The sequence below is a fragment of the Hypanus sabinus genome, assembly GCF_030144855.1.
Source record: "Hypanus sabinus isolate sHypSab1 chromosome 24 unlocalized genomic scaffold, sHypSab1.hap1 SUPER_24_unloc_16, whole genome shotgun sequence".
Lineage (NCBI taxonomy): Eukaryota > Metazoa > Chordata > Chondrichthyes > Myliobatiformes > Dasyatidae > Hypanus > Hypanus sabinus.
Window position 1 is genome coordinate 184,330 of NW_026778929.1, and position 23,852 is coordinate 208,181.

A 23,852-nucleotide genomic window follows, 5' to 3' on the forward strand; every position below is an offset into this window, starting at 1 on the left:
GACGTGCTGATGTTGGAGCGGTTCCAGAGGAGAGTGTGGGAAAGATCCCAGCAATGAAAAGGTTATGTTCAAGGAGGGTTTTATGGCTCTGGGCCTGGACTCGCTGAAGTTTAGAAGAATGAAGGGGGTGATCTCATTGAAACCTATCAAATAGTGAAAGGTCTAAACAGTGGAGGTGGGGGGGGGGGAAATGTTTCTGAAAGTGGGAGAGTCTAGGACCAGAGGGCACCACCTCAGAATAGAGGGTACATTCTGCCCCTTTAGAACAGAGGAGGAATTCCTTCAGTGAATCTGTGGAATTCATTGCCACCGGCGGCTGTGGAGGCCAAGTCATTGGGTGTATTTAAAGCAGAGGCTGAGAGGTCAGGGTGTGAAAGGTTACAGGGAGAAGGCAAGAAAATGGGTCAATTAATCAGCCATGATGGTTTGGCAGAGCAGACTCGATGGGCTGAATGGCCTAAATCTGCTCCTGTGTCTTGTGGTCGTAACAGAGGGGCATTGCTTCAGAACGTGAGGATGAAGTTACAGAGTGAGAGAGAAAATATCGGCCATGATGGAGTGGGGGAGCATTCTCAATGGTCCAATGGCCCAGTTCTGCTCCTATACCATATGGTTTGTATGGCCCTTTGAGCCGTAACCCTGACTCAATAAAGCTCTGACCTAAGACGCTACCGGCTGCCCGAATGACTCAGGGGTGCCTGTCTCCACTTGGCACAGCAAGAGCCTGGGCAGCATCACCCACTTACCTTGCGGAGGGGGTCTCTGCTGCGGGAGGGATCCCTGGTGGAGTCCTGGGTTCTGGCGTGTCGCCATGGAGACAGAGGGCGCCGGGCCTGTCTGCTGGACCTGCGGTGGGGATGCGAGCAGAGGGAAGAGACAAGTGAGGGATCTCCACGCTGACAAGAGTGGGTGGTGAGGGATCTCCTAGCTCTGAAAGTGGGCAGTGAGGGATCTTCATGCTGACAAGAGTGGGTGGTGAGGGATCTCCTTGCTCTGAGAGTGGACAATGAGGGATCACGCTGACAAGAGTGGGTGGTGAGGGATCTCCACACTGACAAGAGTGGGCAGTGAGGGATCTACACGCTGACAAGAGTGGGTGGCGAGGGATCTCCTTGCTCTGAAAGTGGACAGTGAGGGATCTTGCTCCGAGTGGGCAGTGAGGGATCTCCATGCTGACAAGAGTGGGTGGTGAGGGATCTCCTTGCTCTGAGAGTGGACAATGAGGGATCACGCTGACAAGAGTGGGTGGTGAGGGATCTCCACATTGACAAGAGTGGGCAGTGAGGGATCTACACGCTGACAATAGTGGGCGGTGAGGGATCTCCTTGTTCTGAGTGGGCAGTGAGGGATCTCCTTGCTCCGAGTGGACAGTGAGGGATCTCCTTGTTCTGAGTGGGCAGTGAGGGATCTCTTCTCTGAGGGTGGGCAGTGAGGGATCACCTTTCTCTGAGAGTGGGCAGTGAGGGATCTCCTTGCTCCGAGTGGGCAGTGAGAGATCTTGTTCTGAGTGGGCAGTGAGGGATCTCCTTGCTCCGAGTGGGCAGGGAGGGATCTTGCACTGAGAGTGGGCAGTGAGAGATCTCCTTGCTCCGAGAGTGGGCAGTGAGGGATCTCCTCACTCCGAGAGTGGGCGGTGAGGGATCCCCTTGCTCTGAGGGAATGGACAGTGTGTGATCTCTGCACCAAGGGAGAGGTAGTGAGGGAGCTCCACGCTGTAGAAGGGGTGGGGGGTATTCTCTAAGTTCTGGGGAAGGAGTGGATGAAGCAGGAGCAGGCTGGGTTTGGCGACAACCCCCCTCCCCTCCCACACAGTCTCGTTACCTGCTGTTGCTGCCCCACTGAGGATCGGACCGGAGACGGGACGGACGGGCGGGGCAGCACTTGGGACATCCTGGTCACCACCAGGTCCGCGATGAGCTGTTTGTCTTCCTCCTGGTGCTCGCCGATCAGCGGCAGGGCGCAGTCCGTCACCTGGGGCAGAAGGAGGTGTCAGGAGAGGGGCAACTACCCACAGCCACCCACTCCTGCTCCACATCCCATACTCAGGATGAGGGTGGACAGGATGGTGCCTGGAGAAACTCCCTCAACACACACACACGTCACACTGCCAACTCTCTCAGACACACTCACACACACACCCACCCACACTCACACACACACCCACACACACTCAAACACAGATACACACACGTCAGACTGTCAACTCTCTCAGACACACTGTCACGCACACACACTCACACACACACCCAAACACAGATACACACACGCATACACACATACACACACAAATGCACAAACAGACTTCACACACACGCACATCAATACACACACGCGCAGACACACAAACGCACACATAGACTTCAAACACAGACACACACTTAAGACTTCAAACACTTACAGACACACACAAACGAACAGACTTCAGACACTCAGACACACACTTAAACACACACACACAAATGCACACATAGACTACACTCACAGACCCACACACACACACACACACTTAGACAATGAAATATTTCTTTCAGTCTTACTGTTTTTATGTTCTGTGCTTTTTCACCGGATCTTCTTGTTTATTTCTGTGTGAGGGGAGAGATTTGGGGGTCGATGTGCCTGATCTGTTTTGTATGGGGAACCGGGATTTGGGGTGGGACACAGACACTCACATACCGTAAAAATGCAAACACACACGTCAAACACACAATAAACACACACGCAGGCACACACACAAGCACACACCTGCATCAAACACACACAGTTATGAGAAACACACACCCTCAGGGAGAGAAGTGTAAGCTGTTCAGGTGCCCTGACAGACGAGTCTCCGGGGACTAGACAGAAATCCACGCTGTAAACCTGCATGTCTGTTTTTCCGATCTGTCTCTCCTGGGAGCCCCTGCAACATAAGTGTTTCCAGACCTTGCCACTGCACAGTCAGGTCACACAAAAACACACAGACACACCCAGGTGCGCGCGCACACACACACACACACACACACACACACACACACACACACACACACTCTCACACCCCCAGACACACACACACACTCTCCCACTCACACTCCCAGACACACACACACAGGCACACACACACTCACACAGACCCAGACACACACACACACACAAACACACTCTCACACTCAGACACACACACATACACACACTCACATACACGTTTTCTGGGCTCACTTGACTGCTTTTCTGCAGGAGGAACAATGAGGAGGGACCGTCGCACTGGGAGGGGCAATGAGGAGGGGCCGTCGCACTCTGGGATGGGGCAATGAGGAGGGAGCGTCACACTCTGGGATGGGGCAATGAGGAGGGAGCGTCGCACTCTGGGAGGGGCAATGAGGAGGGACCGTCGCACTCTAGGTGGGGCAACGAGGAGGGACCGTCGCACTCTGGGAGGGGCAACGAGGAGGGACCGTCGCACTCTGGGAGGGGAAATGAGGAGGGAGCTCCCCAGGAAAAACAGAGGGGACTCTTCATGAGTCCTGGTAAAGGGTCCTGTCCCGAAACGTTGTCCAGCCCACAGCTGAAGTACAGTGTCCAGTTCTGGTCTCCACACTACAGGAAGGAGGTGACTGCACTGGAGAGGGTGCAGAGGAGATTCCCCAGGACGTTGCCCGGGACGGAGTGTTTCGGTTACAAGGAGAGACTGGAGAGGCTGGGTCTGTTCTCCCTGGAGAAGGGAGAGCTGATAGAGGTGGACAGAATGATGAGGGGCAATAGAGACAGGGTGGAAGGATAGGGAACCTCGCCCTGGGGCAGAGGTGTCCAAACCCAGGGCATGGCTTTAGGATGAGGGGTGGAGAGGGGATTGGAGGGGCTGATGGGGGAAGAGACACTCACAACATTGAAGAAGTGTCTGGAACGGCCGAGGCAGACACAGGGACGGACCCAGAGCTGGAGAACAAGACTGGTGTGGGTGGCCTTTACAGCGAGTGTTGCGGGGTCATAACTGGTGATACATCAACAGCTCCTTTTGTATCTCAGCAGCATTGGAAAGTGCAGCGCATACAGGCCCTTTGGCCCATCTACTCCATGCCAAACCATTTAAACTACCTCGTCCCATCAAGCTGACTGGGACCATAGCCCTGCACACCCCTCCCATCCAGGTTCCCATCCAAACTTCTCTTCAACGTGGAAATCAAGCTACTTATATATTAAATTAAATTAATCTGTAACTAAATAAGTAGCATAAAAAGAGAGTTAAAGCAATGAGGAGATGTTCATGGGTTCAATGGTCATTAAACACATCTAACAGCGGAGGGGAAGAAGCTGTTCCTGAATCATCGGGTGTGTGCCTTCAGGCTCCTGTACCCCCTCCCTGATGGTGACAATGAGAAGAGGGCACGTCCTGGGTGATGGAGGTAGTGATGGAAGCTGATTTTTGAGGCACTATCTCACACCCTCTCATACGCTCTTTATCTCTTCCCCTCTCTCTCCCCCCCATATCTCCCCCTCTCATTCTTTCCTCCTCTCCCTCTTTTTTCTCTCTTCATTTCACTCTTTCTCACTTTCTGTCTCTCCCCCCTCCCTGCTCTCTCTCTCCCCTCTCCCTGCTCTCTCTCCCCCCTCCCTGCCTCTCTCTTCCCCTCGCTCTCTCCCTCTCTCCCCCCTCTCTCTCTCCTCTGCTCTCTCTCGCCCCTCTCTCTCTCTCCCCTCCTCCCTGCTCTCCCCCACTCTCTCCTCTCCTCCCCCTCCCCTCTCTCTCCACCCCCTCCCCTCTCCCTCTCCTCCCCCTCTCCCTCTCTCTCCCCCCTCTCTCCCCTCTCTCTCTCCTCCTCTCCCCTCTCTCTCTCCTCCTCTCCCCTCTCTCTCTCGCAATCCCTGATTGCCTCACAGGCGACTTTCTGTCACAGGCACACGGCACCTGCTGATATCTCTGACTGAGGCGAAACCGGGAAATGAAAGCTCGGGCTGGGCATCGCAAACAGCATTACAGGGGTAATCCTCAGAGCTGCAGAGTCACCTCGGGCGAGGAGGGAGCGCTGTGCTGTGGGAGGGGTGGTGAGGAGGGAGCGCTGTGCTGAGGGAAGGGCGGTGAGGAGGGAGCTCTGTGCTGTGGGAGGGGTGGTGAGGAGGGAGCTCCTCACTGTGGGAGGGGTGGTGTGGAGGGAGCTCCGCGCAGTGGGAGGGGTGGTGAGGAGGGAGCACTGTGCTGTGGGAAGGGCGGTGAGGAGGGAGCTCTGTGCTGTGGGAAGGGTGGTGAGGAGGGAGCTCCTCGCTGAGGGGGGGGGGTGTTGAGGGAGCTCCGCGCTGAGGGAGGGGTGGTGAGGAGGGAACACTGTGCTGTGGGAAGGGTGGTGAGGAGGGAGCTCCTCGCCGAGGGGGGGAGGTGAGGAGGGAGCTCACGCTGTGGGAGGGGTGGTGAGGAGGGAGCACTGCGCTGTGGGAGGGGTGGTAAGGAGGGAGCGCCACACTTTGGGAGGGGTGGTGAGGAGGGAGCACTGCGCTGTGGGAGGGGTGGTGAGGAGGGAGCATGCGCTGTGGGAGGGACGGTGAGGAGAGATTCCTGTACTCTGGGAGGGGCGGTGAGGAGTGATGCCCACACCATACTCTGCGAGGGGGCTCTGTGTCTCTTCCTCCTGTCTTACCCACCTTCTCTTCCTGTCACTCTCTCCCCCTCTGTCTCTCTTTCTCACTCTCTCTTCCCCCTTTCTCTCTCTTTCTCCCTCCCCCTCTCTGTCCGCATCTCTCTTTCTTTCTCACCGCCTCCCTCTCTCTCTCCCCCTCTCTTTCTCTCTCCCCCCTTGTCTGTCTCTCTCTCACTCTCTCCCTCTTGCTCTCTCTTCCCCCTTTCTCTCTTTATCCCTCCCCCTCTCTCTCTGTCCGCCTCTCTCTTTCTTTCTCACTGCCTCCCTCTCTCTGCCTCCCCCTCTCTCTGTCTCTCTCTCACTCTCTCCCTCTTGCTCTCTCTTCTCCCTTTCTCTCTTTATCCCTCCCCCTCTCTCTCTGTCCGCCTCTCTTTCTTTCTCACTGCCTCCCTCTCTCTCCTTCTCCCTCCCCCTCTCTCTGTCTGTCTGTCTTTCTTTCTTTCTCACTCTCTCCCTCTCGCTCTTTCTATCTCCCTCCATCATTCTCTTAGCGAAAGCTCCTCCAGTACTGGCACACGAGCCTGGGCGTCAGGTCAAAGAGCTCGTCCAGTGAACTGTGACCCCCGCTCGCACACAACCTGACTCCCTCCCAGACAGCATGACCTTCCAGCATGGCCAGAGGACTGTCTGTTGGAACAGCTCCAGTCATCACACTGACTGTTCACAGATGGAATGCCGTGTCATTGCAGCAATTTTACACAAAGCGTCACTCAGTATTAGCAAATCACATCTGCACTGTAGTGCTTCAAGAACTTCCGTAGCCTCCGTCCTCTGCCAATTTGTGGGGAGAGAGTGGGACAGTGGGATTAGTTTGGGGTCTGACCCAGGGTTGTGGGGAGAGAGTGGGACAGTGGGATTAGTTTGGAGACTGACACAGGACTGTGGGGAGAGAGTGGGACAGTGGGATTAGTTTGGGGACTGACACAGGGCTGTGGGGAGAGAGTGGGACAGTGGGATTAGTTTGGGGACTGACACAGGGCTGTGTTGAGCAAAACCATGAGACTCAGACATCGGAGACCATTCAGCCCATCGAGTCTGCTCTGCCATTCCATCCTGGCTAATCCTGGATCCTACTCAACCCCATACACCTGCCTTCTTGCCATATCAATAGACAATAGGTGCAGAAGCAGACCATTCGGCCCTTCGAGCTTGCACCGCCATTTTGAGATCATGGCTGATCATCTGCTATCATTACCTGGTTCCTGCCTTGTCCCCATATCCCTTGATTCCCCTATCCATAAGATACCTATCTAGCTCCTTCTTGAAAGCATCCAGAGAATTGGCCTCCACTACCTTCCGAGGCAGTGCATTCCAGACCCCCACAACTCTCTGGGAGAAGAAGTTTTTCCTTAACTCTGTCCTAAATGACCTACCCCTTATTCTCAAACCATGCCCTCTGGTACTGGACTCTCCCAGCATCTGGAACATATTTCCTGCCTCTATCTTGTCTAATCCCTTAATAATCTTCTATGTTGCAATCAGATCCCCTCTCAATCTCCTTAATTCCAGCGTGTACAAGCCCAGTCTCTCCAACCTCTCTGTGTAAGACTGTCCGGACATCCCAGGAATTAACCTCATGAATCTACGCTGCACTTCCTCTACAGCCAGGATGTCCTTCCTTAACCCTGGAGACCAAAACTGTACACAATACTCCAGGTGTGGTCTCACCAGGGCTCTGTACAAATGCAAGAGGATTTCCTTGCTCTTGTACTCAATTCCCTTTGTAATAAAGGCCAACTTTCCATTAGCCTTCTTCACTGCCTGCTGCACTTGCTCATTCACCTTCAGTGACCGATGAACAGGGGCTCCTAGATCTCTTTGTATTTCTCCCTTACCTAACTCTACACCGTTCAGATAATAATCTGCCTTCCTGTTCTTACTCCCAAAGTGGATAACCTCACACTTATTCACATTAAACGCCATCTGCCAAGTATCTGCCCACTCACCCAGCCTATCCAAGTCACCCTGAATTCTCCTAACATCCTCATCACATGTCACACTGCCACCCAGCTTAGTATCATCAGCAAATTTGCTGATGTTATTCTCAATGCCTTCATCTAAATCGTAAACAGCTGTGGTCCCAATACCGAGCCCTGTGGCACCCCACTAGTCACCACCTGCCATTCCGAGAAACACCCATTCACTGCTACCCTTTGCTTTCTATCTGCCAACCAGTTTTCTATCCATGTCAATGTCTTCCCCCTGATGCCCTGAGCTTTGATTTTACCCACCAATCCCCTATGTAGGACCTTATCAAATGCCTTCTGAAAATCGAGGTACACTACATCCACTGGATCTCCCCCATATAACTTCCTGGTTACATCCTCGAAAAACTCCAACAGATTAGTCAAGCATGATTTACCCTTGGTAAATCCATGCTGGCTCAGCCCAATCCTATCACTGCTATCTAGATTTGCCACTATTTCATCCTTAATAATGGACTCTAGCATCTTCCCCACCACCGATGTCAGGCTGACAGGTCGATAGTTCTCTGTTTTCTCCCTCCCTCCTTTCTTAAAAAGTGGGATAACATTAGCCATTCTCCAATCCTCAGGAACTGATCCTGAATCTAAGGAACATTGGAAAATGATTACCAATGCATCCGCAATTTCCAGAGCCACCTCCGTTAGTACCCTAGGATGCAGACCATTTGGACCTGAGGATTTGTCAGTCCCATCAGTCTACTCATCACCGTTTCCTTCCTAATGTCAATCTGTTTCATTTCCTCTGTTACCCTATGTTCTTGGCCCATCCATACATCTGGGAGATTGCTTGTGTCTTCCTTAGTGAAAACAGAACTAAAGCACTCATTAAATTCTTCTACCATTTCTCTGTTTCCCATAACCTCACCCTTATGTGAGGTTAAGTTTTTTGGTTAAGTTCTGTTGTTCCTTAAAAATTTCCCAATCATCTGTCCTCCCACTCACCTTAGCTCTGTCATGCTTCTTTTTTTAATGCTATGCAATCTCTGACTTCCTTTGTCAACCACTGTGGCCCCTTTGAATCCTTCCTTCTCTGGGGGATGAACTGATTTTGCACCTTGTTCATTATTCCCAAGAATACCTGCCATTGCTGTTCCACTGTCTTTTCTGCTAGGATATCCGTCCAGTTAACTTTGGCCAGCTCCTCCCTCATGGCTCCATAGTTTCCCCTGTTCAACTGCAACACTGACCCTTCCGATCTGCCCTTATCCTTCTCAAATTGCAGATAAAAACTAACCATATTATGGTCGCTACCTCCTAATGGCTCCTTTACTTCAAGATCACTTATCAAATCCTGTTCATTACACAACACTAAATCCAGAATAGTCTTGTCCCTGGTCGGCTCTCGTACAAGCTGTTCCAAGAATGCATCCCGTAGGCACTCTATAAACTCCCTATCCTGGGGTCCAGCACCAACTTGATTCTCCTAGTTCACTTGCATGTTGAAATCCCCCATAACTACTGCGACATTACCTTTGCCAGATGCCAATGTTAACTCCCTATTCAACTTGCACCCAATATCCATGCTACTGTTTGGTGCCCTGTAGACAACACCCATTAGGGTCCTTTTGCCCTTACTGTTCCTCAGTTCTATCCACACAGACTCCACTTCTCCTGATCCTATGTCCCCCCTTGCAAAGGACTGAATCTCATTCCTCACCAACAGGGCCACCCCACCCCCTCTGCCCACATTTCTGTCCCTACGATAGCACGTATACCCTTGTACATTCATTTCCCAGGTCTGATCTCCCTGCAGCCATGTCTCCGTTATCCCAACAACATCATAGTTACCCATTCGCACCTGAGCTTCAAGCACATCCGCCTTAATCCTGACACTTTGTGCATTCAGATATAAAATTTTTAGCCCATTTCTCCTCTCTCCGTTTGAATTGCTGCCTATTGTGCTTAACCCAGCTCCCCAAACTCCCATCGGGCTATACGCCCCTAGAATTTTGTTGTCCTTCCTAAATTTACTTATTCTTTCTGCACATTTAACTCCATGTTCTGTCAGGCCATCTCTCTGTACATGTGTCCTTCTTATCACTTGTTCCGCCTCACCCTTCTCTACTACACACTTAATATTCTGGAACCGTGTAGTCCCCACCTGTCCTTTATTCTTCCTCTCACTATCCTCTCTCACATTCTGGATCCCCGCCCCCTGGCAAATTTAGTTTAAACCCCACCCCCCCAAGAAGCACTAGCAAACTTTCCTGCAAGAATGTTAGTACCGCTCCAGTTCAGGTGTAAACCGTCCCTTCGGAACAGATCCCACCTTCCCTGGAACAAAGCCCAATTATCCAAAAACCTGAAGCCCTCCCTCCTGCACCATCCTCTCAGCCACGTATTAATCTGTATAATCCTTCTGTTCCTTGCCTCGCTCGCACATGGCACAGGTAGCAATCCTGAGATTGTTACCCTGGAGGTCCTGCTCTTCAGCTTCGCACCTAACTCCCTGAACTCCCTACACAGGACCCCTCACTCATCCTACCCACGTCATTGGTCCCTACATGGACCACAACATCTGGATTCTTGCCCTCCCTCTCGAGAATAACCTGCACCCGATCTGAGATGTCTCGGACCCCGGCACCAGGGAAGCAACATACCATCCGAGACTCCCGATCTTTCCCAACAAAATCTCCTATCTGCCCCCCTGACTATAGAATCCCCTATCACTACCGCTCTCTTCTCTTCCCTCCTCCCCTTCCTAGTCAAGGGTCCAACCTCAGTGCCAGAGACAGGACCACTGCAGCTTGTTCCTGGTAGGTCATCCTCACCAACAGTATCCAAAACGGTATACTTATTGTTGATGGGAACGGCCACAGGGGTGCTCTGCTCTCTTTGTCTGCTCCCCCGCCTCTCTTGACGTCACCCATTTGCCTACCTCCTGTCTTTTTGGTGTGACTACCTCCCGATAACTCTTATCTATCTCTGCCTCTGCCTCCTGAATGATCCGTAGTTCATCCAGCTCCTGCTCCAACTCCCTAACTCGGTCTGATAGGAGCTGCAGCTGGATGCACCTATTGCAGGTGTGGACATCAGGGACAACTGACAGTTGACCCTGACCCCCCACATACTGCATACGGAGCACTCCACTGCTCTAACTGTCTCCCCCATCACCTGATCCCAGATTAGTCAGAATAAATGAAAAGCACGTACTCAGGCTCACTGATTTCTTCTGGTTGAAGTCCCCTTGCGCCGAAGCCCGCTGAGCCAAAGCCCAGCACTCTGCTCCTGCGCACTCCGCTGCCCGCTCCTGAAGGTGGGCCGCTTTTTAAAGCCCGCGCTCGCCGCTGACGTCACCCGCGCTTGCACAGCTTTACCTTCCTCCTCGGGTACTCTCCAGGTAGTTCCGAGGGTCTCGGCCTATCTACAACGGCTGATCCATTGATACCAGAACCAATCATGAATCTCCCTTTAAATATATCCACGGACTTGGCTCCACTGCGTCTCAGGCAGAGTATTCCACAAATTCACCACTCTTCCTCCTTACCTCCATTCCAAAAGGTCGCCCATCAATTTTGAGGCTATGCCCTCTATTTCTGGATACTCCCACCATAGGAAACATCCTCTCCACATCCACTCTATCTGTGTCCACTGGTCTCAGACTCCCCCACTGTAGGAAACATCCTCTCCACATCCACTCTACCTGTGTCCTTTGCTCCTGACTCCCCCACCATAGGCAACATCCTCTCCACATCCACTCTATCTGTGCCCTCTGGTCTCAGAACTCCCCCACCATAGGAAACATCGTCTCCACATCAACTCTATCTGTGTCCACTGGTCTCAGACTCCCCCACTGTAGGAAACATCCTCTCCACATCCACTCTATCTGTGTCCACTGGTCCTAGACTGCCCCACCATAGGAAACATCCTCTCCACATCAACTCTATCTGTGTCCACTGGTCCTAGACTGCCCCACTGTAGGAAACATCCTCTCCACATCCACTCTATCTGTGTCCACTGGTCCTAGACTGCCCCACCATAGGAAACATCCTCTCCACATCAACTCTATCTGTGTCCACTGGTCCTAGACTGCCCCACTGTAGGAAACATCCTCTCCACATCCACTCTATCTGTGTCCACTGGTCCTAGACTGCCCCACCATAGGCAACATCCTCTCCACATCAACTCTATCTGTGTCCTCTGGTCCTAGACTGCCCCACTGTTGGAAACATCCTCTCCACATCAACTCTATCTGTGTCCTTTGCTCCTGACTGCCCCACCATAGGAAACATCCTCTCCACATCCTCTCTCTCTGTGTCCACTGGTCCTAGACTGCCCCACCATAGGCAACATCCTCTCCACATCAACTCTATCTGTGTCCTTTGCTCCTGACTGCCCCACTTTAGGAAACATCCTCTCCACATCTACTCTATCTCTGTCCTCTGGTCCTAGACTCCCCCACCATAGGAAACATCCTCTCCACATCCTCTCTATCTCTGTCCTCTGGTCCTAGACTCCCCCACCATAGGAAACATCCTCTCCACATCCACTCTATCTGTGTCCTCTGGTCCTAGACTCCCCCACCATAGGAAACATCCTCTCCACATCCACTCTATCTGTGTCCACTGGTCCTAGACACCCCCACCATAGGAAACATCCTCTCCACATCCACTCTATCTGTGTCCTCTGGTCCTAGACTCCCCCACCATAGGAAACATCCTCTCCACATCCACTCTATCTAATCCTTTCAATGCGATCCTTCCCTCCATCCCCCGCATTCTTCTGAATTCCAGTGAGTACAGGCCCTAAACTGAGAAATGCTCTGCATATGTTAATGCCTTTGTTCCCAGAATTATCCTTGTGAGCCTCCTCTGGACTCTCTCCAGTGACAACACATCCTTTCTGAAATATGGGGTCTGAAACTGTTGACAATACTCCAACTGTGGCTGACCAGTGTCTTATAAAGGCTCAGCATCGTCCCTTGAAATAAAAGCCAACATTGCATTTGCCTTCTTTACCACAGACTCAACCTGTGAATTAACCTTCTGGGAGTCTTGCACGAGGACTCCTAAGTCCCTTTGTAGCTCTGATGTTTGAACTCCCCATTTTGATAACAGTCAACAGTATCATTCCTTTTACCAAAATCATACATTTCCCAACACTGTATTCCATCTGCCTCTTTTTTGCCCGTTCTTCCAATTTGTCCAAGTCCTGCTGCAATCATGTTGCTTCCTCAGCTCTACCTACCCCTCCACCTATCTTCATGTCATCTGCAAATTTTGCCACAAAGCCATCAATTCCACTATCTAAATCACTGACAAACAATGTAGAGAGTAGTGGTCCCAATACTGATCCCTGAGGAACACCACTAGTCACTGGCAGCCAACCAGAAAAGGCCCCTTTTATCCCCACTCACTGCCTCCTGCCTGTCAGCCATTCCTCTATCCATGCCGGTATCATTCCTGTAACGCCATAGCATTGTATTTTTGTTAAATGGGGCTCTTTGTCAAATGCCTTCTGAAAATCTAAGTAAATGACACCCACTCTACCTCTCCTTTGTCCACACTGCTTGTTACTTGCTCGAAGAATTCTAACAGATTTGTGAAGCAAAGTTTCACTTTTGCAGAAGCCATGCTGACTTTGACATTCTACCATTAGTCTCCAAATACCTCAAAACCTCATCCTTAATAATAGACTCCAACACTTTCCCAACCTCTGAGGTTAGGCTAACTGGTCTGCAATTTCCTTTCCTTTGTCCTCCTCCCTTCTTAAAGAGTGGAATGACATTTGCAATTTTCCAGTCCTCCGGGACCATGCCAGAGTCAATGATTCTTGAAATATCATGACCAATGCATCTGTTATCTCTTCAGCAACTTCTCCCAGGACTCTGGGATGTCGCCCATCTGGTCCAGGTGACTTATCCACCCAAAGACCTTTGAGTTTGCTTAGCACTTTTTCCTTTGTAATATCAATGGCACTCACACCTGCTCCCTGACACTCACAGACCTCTGGCACACTGCTAATTTGCAGACTGAATCAAAGCACTTATTAAGTTCATCTGCCATTTCTTTGTCCCCCATTATTACTACCTCACCAACGTCATTTTCCAGTGGCCCAATATCAACTCTCACCTCCCTTTTACTCTTTATGTAACGGAGCTTCTAGTATTCTGCTTTACACTATCAGCTAGTTTGCCCTCATATTTCATCTTTTCCCTTCTTTTTTAGTTGCTTTTTGTGGGATTTTAAAAGCTTCCCAATCATCCAACTTCCCACTCACTTTTGCAAACTTACATGGCCCTCCTTTAGCTTTTATGCAGTCTTTAACTTCCCTTGTTGGCCACGGTTGCCTACTCCTAACTTCTGTGGGACATACCTATCCAGCACCTTGTGAAATATTCCTAGAAACTTCAGCCACCTCTGTTCCGAAAACATCCCCGCCAGCATCCACCTCCAAACCATCTGGGAAAGCTCCTCTCTCACGCCTCTGTAATTCCCTTTATTCCATTGCGATACTGATACATGTGACATGTGCTTCTCCCTCTCAAATTGCAGTATGAATACAATGCTCATAAGGGTTCCTTTACCTCAAGCTCCCTGATAAGAACTGGGTTACTACACAACACCCAGTCGAAGACAGCCTTTCCCCAAGTAGGCTGAAGCGCAAGCTGCTCTAAAGAGCCAACCCGTAGGCATTTAACCAATTCCCTCTCTTGCGATCCAACATCAACCTGATCTTCCCAGTCCCCTTGCATATTGAAGTCCCCAATTACAATTATGACATTACTGTTATTACATGCCTTTTCCAGCTCCCTTTGCAATCTCAACCCCACATCTTGGCTACTATTTGGAGGCCGATATATGATTCCCATAATGTTTTGTTTACCCTTGCGATTTCTTATGTTCACTCACGAAGATTCAACATTCTCTGACCTCTTTCTAAAGATGTAATTCCACCTCTGACCAGCCGAGCCACACCACACCAAGCCTTCCTGAACTTCTGTGAGACATACCTATCCAGCGCTTTGTGAAATATTCCTAGAAACTGAACATCACTTTGATACAGAGTGCATCCTTTGATGCTAAATGCCCAACTACGGCCCTCTTTCAGCCGTGACTCAGTGATGCCCACAACGTCATACCGACCAATCTCTAACTGTGCTACGAGTTTGTCCACCTAATTCCGAATGCTATGTGCATTTAAATAACGCACCTTCAGTCCTGCATTCTTCACCCTTATGAATTTAACCCTTTGCTCTGTCTGCATTTGTACCCAATCATTGACTCTGTCTGCATTTGTACCCAATCATTGGCTTGTTCTTCCTTACATTCACGTTACACTCATGACTTCCCTGTAAACCTGCCGGCTCATCCTCAGCTCTATCATACTGGCTCCCATCCCCCTGCCATATTAGCTTAAACCACTCCCAACAGCTCGAGCAAACCTGCCCACAAGGAAATTGGCACCCTGGGGATTCAAGTGTAATGCATCCCTATTGTACGGGTCCCAGCTGCCCCAGAAGAGGTCCAAATGATCCAGAAATGTGAATTGCTGCCCCCTGTTTCAATTCTTCAGCCACACGTTTATCCACCACCTCATTCTAATCCAATCCTCACTGTTGCGTGCCACAGGAGGCAATCCCCAGATTACTACCTTTGAGGTCCTGCTTCTCAGCCTCCTTCCTAACCCCTGTCGTCCCTTTTCCTACCCATGTGAGAGTCAGCGTCGGCACGGACTAGAAGGGCCGAGATGGCCTGTTTCCGTGCTGTAATCGTTATATGGTTGTATATCATTGGTACCGACACGTACCACAACCTCTGGCCACTCACCCTTCCGTTTCGGGATATTGTGGACACGTTCAGAAACACCGCGGACCTCGGCACCTGGGAGGCAAACTACAATCCACGTCGATTTTTTGCATCCACAGAACCGCCTATTTGTCCCCCTAACTCTTACGGCTGCCGTCCTCTTCAGTTCCCTACCTTTCTGAGCCGCGGGGCCAGACTCTGTGCCAGAGACGCGGCCGCTGTTGTTTCCCCCAGCTAGGTCATCCTCCCCGACTGCACTCAAAATGGAGTACTTATTGTTGAGTACATTCTCCCTTCCCTCCCCTCCCCTGACAGTCACGGGAAATGGGGTTACTTTGTGGACTGAATTCGGGGCTGTGGGGAGAGAGTGGGACAGTGGGATTAGTTTGGGGACTGACACAGGGCTGTGGGGAGAGAGTGGGACAGTGGGATTAGTTTGGGGACTGACACAGAGCTGTGGGGAGAGAGTGGGACAGTGGGATTAGTTTGGGGACTGACACAGGGCTGTGGGGAGAGAGTGGGGCAGTGGGATTAGTTTGGGGACTGACACAGGGCTGTGGGGAGAGAGTGGGACAGTGGGATTAGTTTGGGGACTGACACAGGGCTGTGGGGAGAGAGTGGGACAGTGGGATTAGTTTGGGGACTGACACAGGGCTGTGGGGAGAGAGTGGGACAGTGGGATTAGTTTGGGGACTGACACAGGGCTGTGGGGAGAGAGTGGGACAGTGGGATTAGTTTGGGGACTGACACAGGGCTGTGGGGAGAGAGTGGGACAGTGGGATTAGTTTGGGGACTGACACAGGGCTGTGGGGAGAGAGTGGGACAGTGGGATTAGTTTGGGGACTGACACAGGGCTGTGGGGAGAGAGTGGGACAGTGGGATTAGTTTGGGGACTGACACAGGGCTGTGGGAGAGAGTGGGACAGTAGGATTAGTTTGGGGACTGACACAGGGCTGTGGGGAGAGAGTGGGACAGTGGGATTAGTTTGGGGATTGACTCAGGGCTGTGGGGTGAGAGTGGGACAGTGGGATTAGTTTGGGGACTGACACAGGGCTGTGGGGAGAGAGTGGGACAGTGGGATTAGTTTGGGGACTGACAGGGCTGTGGGGTGAGAGTGGGACAGTGGGATTAGTTTGGGGACTGACAGGGCTGTGGGGAGAGAGTGGGACAGTGGGATTAGTTTGGGGACTGACACAGGGCTGTGGGGAGAGAGTGGGACAGTGGGATTAGTTTGGGGACTGACACAGGGCTGTGGGGTGAGAGTGGGACAGTGGGATTAGTTTGGGGACTGACACAGGGCTGTGGGGTGAGAGTGGGACAGTGGGATTAGTTTGGGGACTGACACAGGGCTGTGGGGAGAGAGTGAGACAGTGGGATTAGTTTGGGGACTGACACAGGGCTGTGGGGAGAGAGTGGGACAGTGGGATTAGTTTGGGGATTGACACAGGGCTGTGGGGAGAGAGTGGGACAGTGGGATTAGTTTGGGGATTGACACAGGGCTGTGGTCCACCATGGCCTCTCACCTCAATGATGTAATCGCGACCATCTTTCCCATGAAGCACCTCCACAGCACAGATATCGAGTCCACCGAACATCTCGGAACATCTGTCGGCCCAGTGTTTGTACCTGATGGCAAAGGGAACAAGGAGCTGTTGGATCTAGACCTGAAAAAGGGGCACCAGCAATGGCTTCCACTCTCCTGGTCGGTGACCCCCTTCCCTCCACCCATCACACACTTTCTCCAACCATCCCAGGTCCTTTCCACCAATCACAGGCTTTCTCCAACCATCCCAGGTCCTTTCCACCAATCACAGGCTTTCTCCACCAACCCCAGGTCCTTTCCACCAACCACAGGCTTCCTCCAACTATCCCAGGTCCTTTTCACCAATCACAGGCTTTCTCCAACCATCCCAGGTCCTTTCCACCAATCACAGGCTTTCTCCAACCATCCCAGGTCCTTTCCACCAATCACAGGCTTCCTCCAACCATCCCAGGTCCTTTCCACCAATCAAAGGCTTACTTCACCAATCCCCAATTCCTCTCCACCAATACCATGAATTGTCCTTCAATCCTAGGCTTTGTCCATCAACTCAGAGGAGTTTACCCATTCTGCCACTCAGAATGCCCCTTCACCCTCCTGCCACGCAAACACTCCAGCTGACGAAGTTGGCCTCAGGACCCCGGGATGTTACCTGTCTGTCATGGCCACCTGTTCCAGCATGGCGGACCCAGTGTTGGTCTTCCAGTTTCCCGAGATGGAAGTCCTCCTGGAGGAGGGGCAAAGGACATCAGTGTGGGTCCCGGTCCCAAAAACGGTCCCGCCTCCTCCCTCTCCCAGCCAACCCTCGCCCAGACCCAACCTCGTTCCCCGCCCTTCCCAGAGTTCAACTCCAACAGGAGACACCTGACCAGGAAGGGGAATGGGGGGAGAGAGAGGGAGAGGGAAGGAGGGCGAGTGTGAGGGACAAACAGTGTGCGAGGGGGAGACACAGGGTGAGGAAAGAATGAGAGGAGGGAGAGGGGGGCAGAGGAGAAATGGGGAGGAGGTAGGAAGAGGGAGGGGAACAAGCAGGGTGTTAGAGAGGGAGATGGAGGGGAGGGGGGACAGAAGGGAAGGGAAGGGACAATGTAGGGAGGGAATGAGGGTGAAGAGGAAGGGTGTGCAGAAGAGGGAAGTGGAGAGTGGGGGGAAAGGGGAGAACCTAATTAATCTGCTAATTAAATTCACTGAGGACACTACACTGATTGGCTTAATCCCAAATAATAACGAGGCAGCCCACAGAGAGGAAGTCTTCACCCTGACACAGCGGTGTCAAGAAAACAACCTCTCCCTCAATGTTGCAAAAACAAAGGAGCTGGTTGTGGATTACCAGGGGGAATGGAGACAGGCTAACCCCTATTGACATCAATGGATCTGGGGTTGGGAGGGTAAACAGCTTCAAGTTCCTCGGTATAAACATCACCGAGGATCTCACGTGGTCTGTACACACCAGCCACAAGGTGAAAAGGCACAACAGCGTCTCTTTCACCTCAGACGGTTGAGCAAGTTTGGTATGGACCGCAAAATTCTAAGAATTTTCTACAGGGTTGTGGCGACCCATTTCCTGGTGCATCCGAACCGACTCACAATTAGATAGCCTACGGGGGTTTGCGAGCACAGAGCTTTGGAGCCTCTGCGCCATGGGGGGCAGGTTGAGGGAGGCTTAAAAGTGAGGCTGAAGATTTTGAATAAAGTTTTTTCCTTCGACTGCAGTTACCGACTCCGTGTCGTAATTTTAGTGCTGCGTGTAGCACACCGCTACAATTGGTGACCCCGACAGTCCAAACGATTTTTGGACCAGAAATGACCGACGCCGCCTCTGTTCATGCGGTTTCGTTGAAACTGCCAGGTTTCTGGACACAGCGACCGAACCTATGGTTCCAGCAAGCCGAAGCCCAATTCCACGTTCGCCAGATCACCTCAGAAGACACCCGCTACTACTACGTGGTGAGCTCCCTCGACCAGGACACAGCGGCCCAGGTCACGGAGTTCGTACAGTTGCCCCCGGCAGACGGCAAGTACACGGAATTCAAAGCCCTGCTCCTCAGGACTTTCGGACTCTCTCGGCGCGAGCGGGCTGCCCGTTTACTGCACCTGGATGGCTTGGGCGACAGACCTCCATCGGCTTTAATGAATGAGATGTTGTCTCTCGCCAACGAACACACACCCTGCCTCATGTTTCAGCAGGCATTCCTGGAGCAGCTGCCCGAGGACATACGCCTGCTGCTGTCCGACGCGGATTTCAGTGACCCCCGGAAGGTGGCAGCCCGGGCGGACTTGCTGTGGAACGCCAAAAAGGTGAGCGGGGCGTCCATCGCACAGATCTCCCAGCCACGCTCCCGGCAGCAAACCCGTCCAGGCCCGGCCGCAGAGCCCGCCAACCCCCGGCCCAATGAACACTGGTGCTTCTACCACCAGTGGTGGGGCGCAGAAGCCCGCCGTTGTCGCCCGCCCTGCAAGTTCCCGGGAAACGCCAGGGCCAGCCGCCGCTGATGGCTACGGCGGCTGGCCATCGGGATAGCCTCCTGTATGTGTGGGATAGAAGGTCGGGATGCTGGTTTTTGGTCGATACTGGGGCTGAGATCAGCGTTTTACCTCCGACGAGTTAGACACCCGCAGCAGGGCACCGGGTCCCCCCCTGAGGGCCGTGAACGGCAGCACAGTAAGGACCTATGGCACCCGTCAGGTGCAGCTACAGTTCGGCTCCAGTCAGTTCACGTGGGACTTCACACTGGCCGCCGTAGCCCAACCGCTTCTGGGTGCGGATTTTTTGCGGGCTCACAGCCTGCTGGTCGACCTGCCCAGGAAGAGACTGGTCCACGCCGAGACCTTTCAGACGTTCTCCCTGGGTGCAGCCCAGTTGCCAGCCCCTCACCTCGGCTCCATCACGCTGTCCGACAACGACTTCACCAGGGTCCTGGCGGATTTCCCATCGGTTCTGGCACCGCAGTTCACAGCGGCCATGCCCAGGCATGGCGTACAGCACCACATCCTGACCCAGGGACCACCCCTCCACGCCCGCGCTCGGCGGCTTCCCCCGGACAAGCTCCGACTGGCGAAGGAGGAGTTCCAGAGGATGGAGGAATTGGGGATCATCCGGCGGTCCGACAGCCCATGGGCCTCCCCCCTGCACATGGTGCCCAAAGCGACGGGGGGCTGGAGACCATGCGGCGACTACCGCAGGCTGAACGAGGCTACCACACCGGACCGCTACCCTGTGCTGCACATTCAGGACTTTGCAGCAAACCTGCACGGCGCACGGATCTTCTCCAAGGTAGACCTCGTCCGAGGGTACCATCAAATCCCGATGCATCCTGACGACGTCCCCAAAATGGCTCTCATCACCCCGTTTGGCCTTTTCAAGTTCCTCCGCATGCCGTTCGGCCTGAAGAATGCCGCACAGACGTTCCAGCGGTTAATGGACGTGGTGGGACGGGACCTGGACTTCGCGTTCATCTATTTGGATGACATCCTCATAGCCAGCAGCAGTCATCAGGAGCATCTGTCCCACCTCCGTCAACTCTGCGCCCGACTGAGTGAATACGGCCTAACAATCAACCCGGCCAAATGCCAGTTCGGGCTCAACACCATTGACTTCCTGGGCCACAGGATTACTAAAGACGGGGCAACCCCTCTGCCCGCTAAGGTAGATGCGGTCCGCCTCTTTCCCTGACCCACCACGATCAAAGGCCTTCAGGAATTCGTAGGTATGGTCAATTTCTACCGCCGCTTCCTCCCTTCAGCTGCCCGGATCATGCGCCCCCTGTTCGCCCTGATGTCGGGTCCGAGCAAGGACATTACCTGGGACGAGGAGTCCGCTGCCGCTTTCGTTCAAACGAAGGAAGCTTTGGCGAATGCCGCAATGCTAGTACATCCCAGAATGGACGCCCCTACCACCTTCACAGTGGACGCATCAAACACGGCAGTCGGTGGGGTGCTGGAGCAACTCATCGCAGGTCGCTGGCAACCCCTGGCGTTTTTCAGCAAACACCTGCGGCCACCCAAGCTCAAGTACAGTGCTTTTGACCGGGAACTGTTGGCGCTCTACCTGGCAATCCGGCATTTCAGGACTTCCTAGAAGGTCGGCCCTTCACCGCGTTCACGGACCACAAATCGCTTACCTTTGCGTTTACGAAAGCGTCCGACCCCTGGTCGTCCCGCCAGCAACGCCACCTGTCCTACATCTCTGAATACACGACGGATGTCCGGCACGTCTCGGGTAAGGACAATGTCGTGGCGGATGCGCTCTCTCGCCCTACTGTTCATGCCCTTTCCCAAGGGGTAGATTTTGAGGCACTGGCAGAGGCGCAGCAGGCGGATGAGGAGATTCCGAGTTACAGAACCGCAGTCTCCGGTTTGCAGCTCCAGGACCGCCGCGTTTTCGACTCCATTAATAACTTGGCGCATCCCTCCATCCGGACAACTGTCCGGATGGTTTCCAGCAGGTTCGTTTGGCACGGACTCCGCAAGCAGGTCAGTGAATGGGCCAGAACATGCATGCACTGCCAGACGGCCAAGGTGCAGCGGCACACCAAAGCCCCACCGCAGCAGTTCCATCCCGCCCACCGGCGTTTCGACCACATTCATGTGGATATCGTGGGCCCCCTGCCAGTGTCGCGCGGAGCGCGGCACCTCCTGACTATCGTGGACCGGTTCACAAGATGGCCAGAGGCGGTCCCGCTCACCGACACCACCTCCAAATCTTGCGCCCGAGCCCTGATCGCCACCTGGATATCTCGCTTTGGTGTACCAGCCCACATTACCTCCGACAGAGGCGCCCAGTTCACCTCCAGCCTGTGGTCAGCTATGGCCAGCCTTTTGGGGACTCAGCTGCACCACACCACTGCCTACCACCCACAGTCGAACGGGCTAGTGGAGCGTTTCCACCGTCACCTGAAGTCGGCCCTCATGGCCCGCCTGCGAGGAGCCAACTGAGTGGACGAGCTTCCCTGGGTCCTACTCGGCATCCGCACAGCGCCCAAGGACGACCTGCACGCCTCGTCGGCCGAGACGTGTACGGCGCGCCCCTGGCCGTCCCCGGGGAGTTCCTACCAGCCCCAAGGGGGCAAGAGGAAGATCCCGCAGCAGTCCTGGACAGACTACGCGAGAAGCTCGGTAACCTGGCCCCCATACCCACTTCACAGCACGGGCGGCACCCGACCTGCGTACCCAAAGACCTACAGAACTGTAAGTTTGTGTTTGTACGAAGGGGCGGGCATCGGCCACCGCTGCAGCGGCCATACGAGGGGCCGTTTATGGTGCTCCGGAACAACGGGTCCACGTTCGTGCTGGACGTTGGGGGGAAGGAGGAGGTTTTTCACGGCTGGACCGCCTCAAACCGGCCCATGTGGACCTGGCGCAACCGGCCGAGTTTCCGGCGCCTCGGCGCAGAGGCCGACCTCCCAAGCAGGTTCTGGCCCAGACTGTGGACATTGGGGGGTGTATCGCTGGTTCTGGGGGAGGGGTTATGTGGCGACCCATTTCCTGGCACATCCGAACCCGACTCACAATTAGATAGCCTACGGGGGTTTGCGAGCACGGAGCTTTGGAGCCTCTGCACCATGGGGGGCAGGTTGAGGGAGGCTTAAAAGTGAGGCTGAAGATTTTGAATAAAGTTTTTTCCTTCAACTGCAGTTACCGACTCCGTGTCGTAATTTTAGCACTGCGTGTAGCACACTGCTACAGGGGCACAATTGAGAGCATCCTGACTGGCTGCATCACTGCCTGGTGTGGGAACTGTATTTCTATGTTATACTGACTGTCTTGTTGTACATACTATTTATTACAAATTACTATAAATTACACATTGAGATGGAAATTTTTACTCCATGTATGTGAAGGATGAGAGGGAAGGGGAGAGAGAGGGGAGGGGGAGAGAAAGGGAAGGGGAGAGAGAGATGGAAGGGGAGAGAGAGGGGGGAGAGAGAGGGGGAGAGAGAGGGAAGGGAAGAGGGAGAGATGAGAGAGGGGGGGAGAGAGGGAAGGGGAGGGAGAGAGATGGGGAGGAGGAGAGAGGGAAGGGGAGAGAGAGAGGGGGAAGAGGGAGAGGGAAGAGGGAGGGGGGAGAGAGAGGATGGGGAGAGATCTTGGGAAGGGGAGAGAGAGGGAAGAGGAGAGAGAGAGGAAGAGGAGGGGAGAGGGAAGGGGAGAGAAAGGGGAAGGGGAGAGAGAGAGGGAAGGGAGAGAGAGAAAGGGGAGAGAGAGAGAAGGAAGGGGAGACAGAAAGAAGGAAGGGGAGAGAGAGAGGGAAGGGAAGAGGGGGAGAGAGGGAAGGGGAAGAGAGAGATGGGGAGGAGGAGAGTTAGGGAAGGGGAGAGAGAGGGGGGGGAGAGAGGGAAGGGGGAGAGAGAGGGGGAGAGAAAGGGAAGGGAAGAGGGAGAGAGAGAGAGAGGGGGAGAGAGGGAAGGGGAGGGAGAGAGATGGGGAGGAGGAGAGAGGGAAGGGGAGAGAGAGGGGGAAGAGGGAGAGAGAGGGAAGGGGGTGAGAGATTGAAGGGGAGAGAGAGGGAAGGGGGAGAGAGAGGGAAGGGGGAGAGAGGGGAAGGGGATAGAGAGGGAATGGGAGAGAGGGGGGAGAGACAGGGAAGGGGAGAGAGAGGGAACGGGAGAGAGGGAAGGGGAGAGAGAGGGAATGGGAGAGAGGGGGGAGAGACAGGGAGGGGAGAGAGAGGGAACGGAGAGAGAGGGAAGGGGAGAGATAAGGAAGGGGAGAGTGAGGGCAGGGCTAAGATGGGGGAAGGAGTGGAGAGGGTGAAAGGAGCAGGAAGTGGAGAGAGGGAAGGGTGGAGAGAGGGGAAGGGTGGAGAGAGGGAAGGGGAGAGAGAGGGAAGGGGAGAGAGAGGGAAGGGGAGAGAGAGGGGAAGGGGAGAGAGAGGGAAGGGGAGAGAGGGAAGGGAAGAGAGAGGGGAAGGGAGAGAGAGGGAATGGGAGAGAGAGGGAAGGGGGAGAGACGGAGGGGGAGAGAGAGGGGGGAG

The 23,852-nt window shown here is 53.5% G+C and overlaps 1 protein-coding gene across 1 annotated transcript in view; it reads right to left on the reverse strand.

The window, feature by feature from the left end:
- LOC132385459 (synapsin-1-like) overlaps nt 1-23,852 on the reverse strand; it is a 244,053-nt gene that overhangs the window by 9,151 nt on the left and 211,050 nt on the right. The window contains exons 8-11 of the mRNA XM_059957544.1: nt 17,532-17,796; nt 16,863-16,965; nt 1,822-1,971; nt 747-846 (exon numbers count right to left, since the gene is read on the reverse strand). Of these exons, the coding sequence (XP_059813527.1) occupies nt 747-846; nt 1,822-1,971; nt 16,863-16,965; nt 17,532-17,796 (618 nt within the window). The remainder of the gene's footprint in view (nt 1-746; nt 847-1,821; nt 1,972-16,862; nt 16,966-17,531; nt 17,797-23,852) is intronic.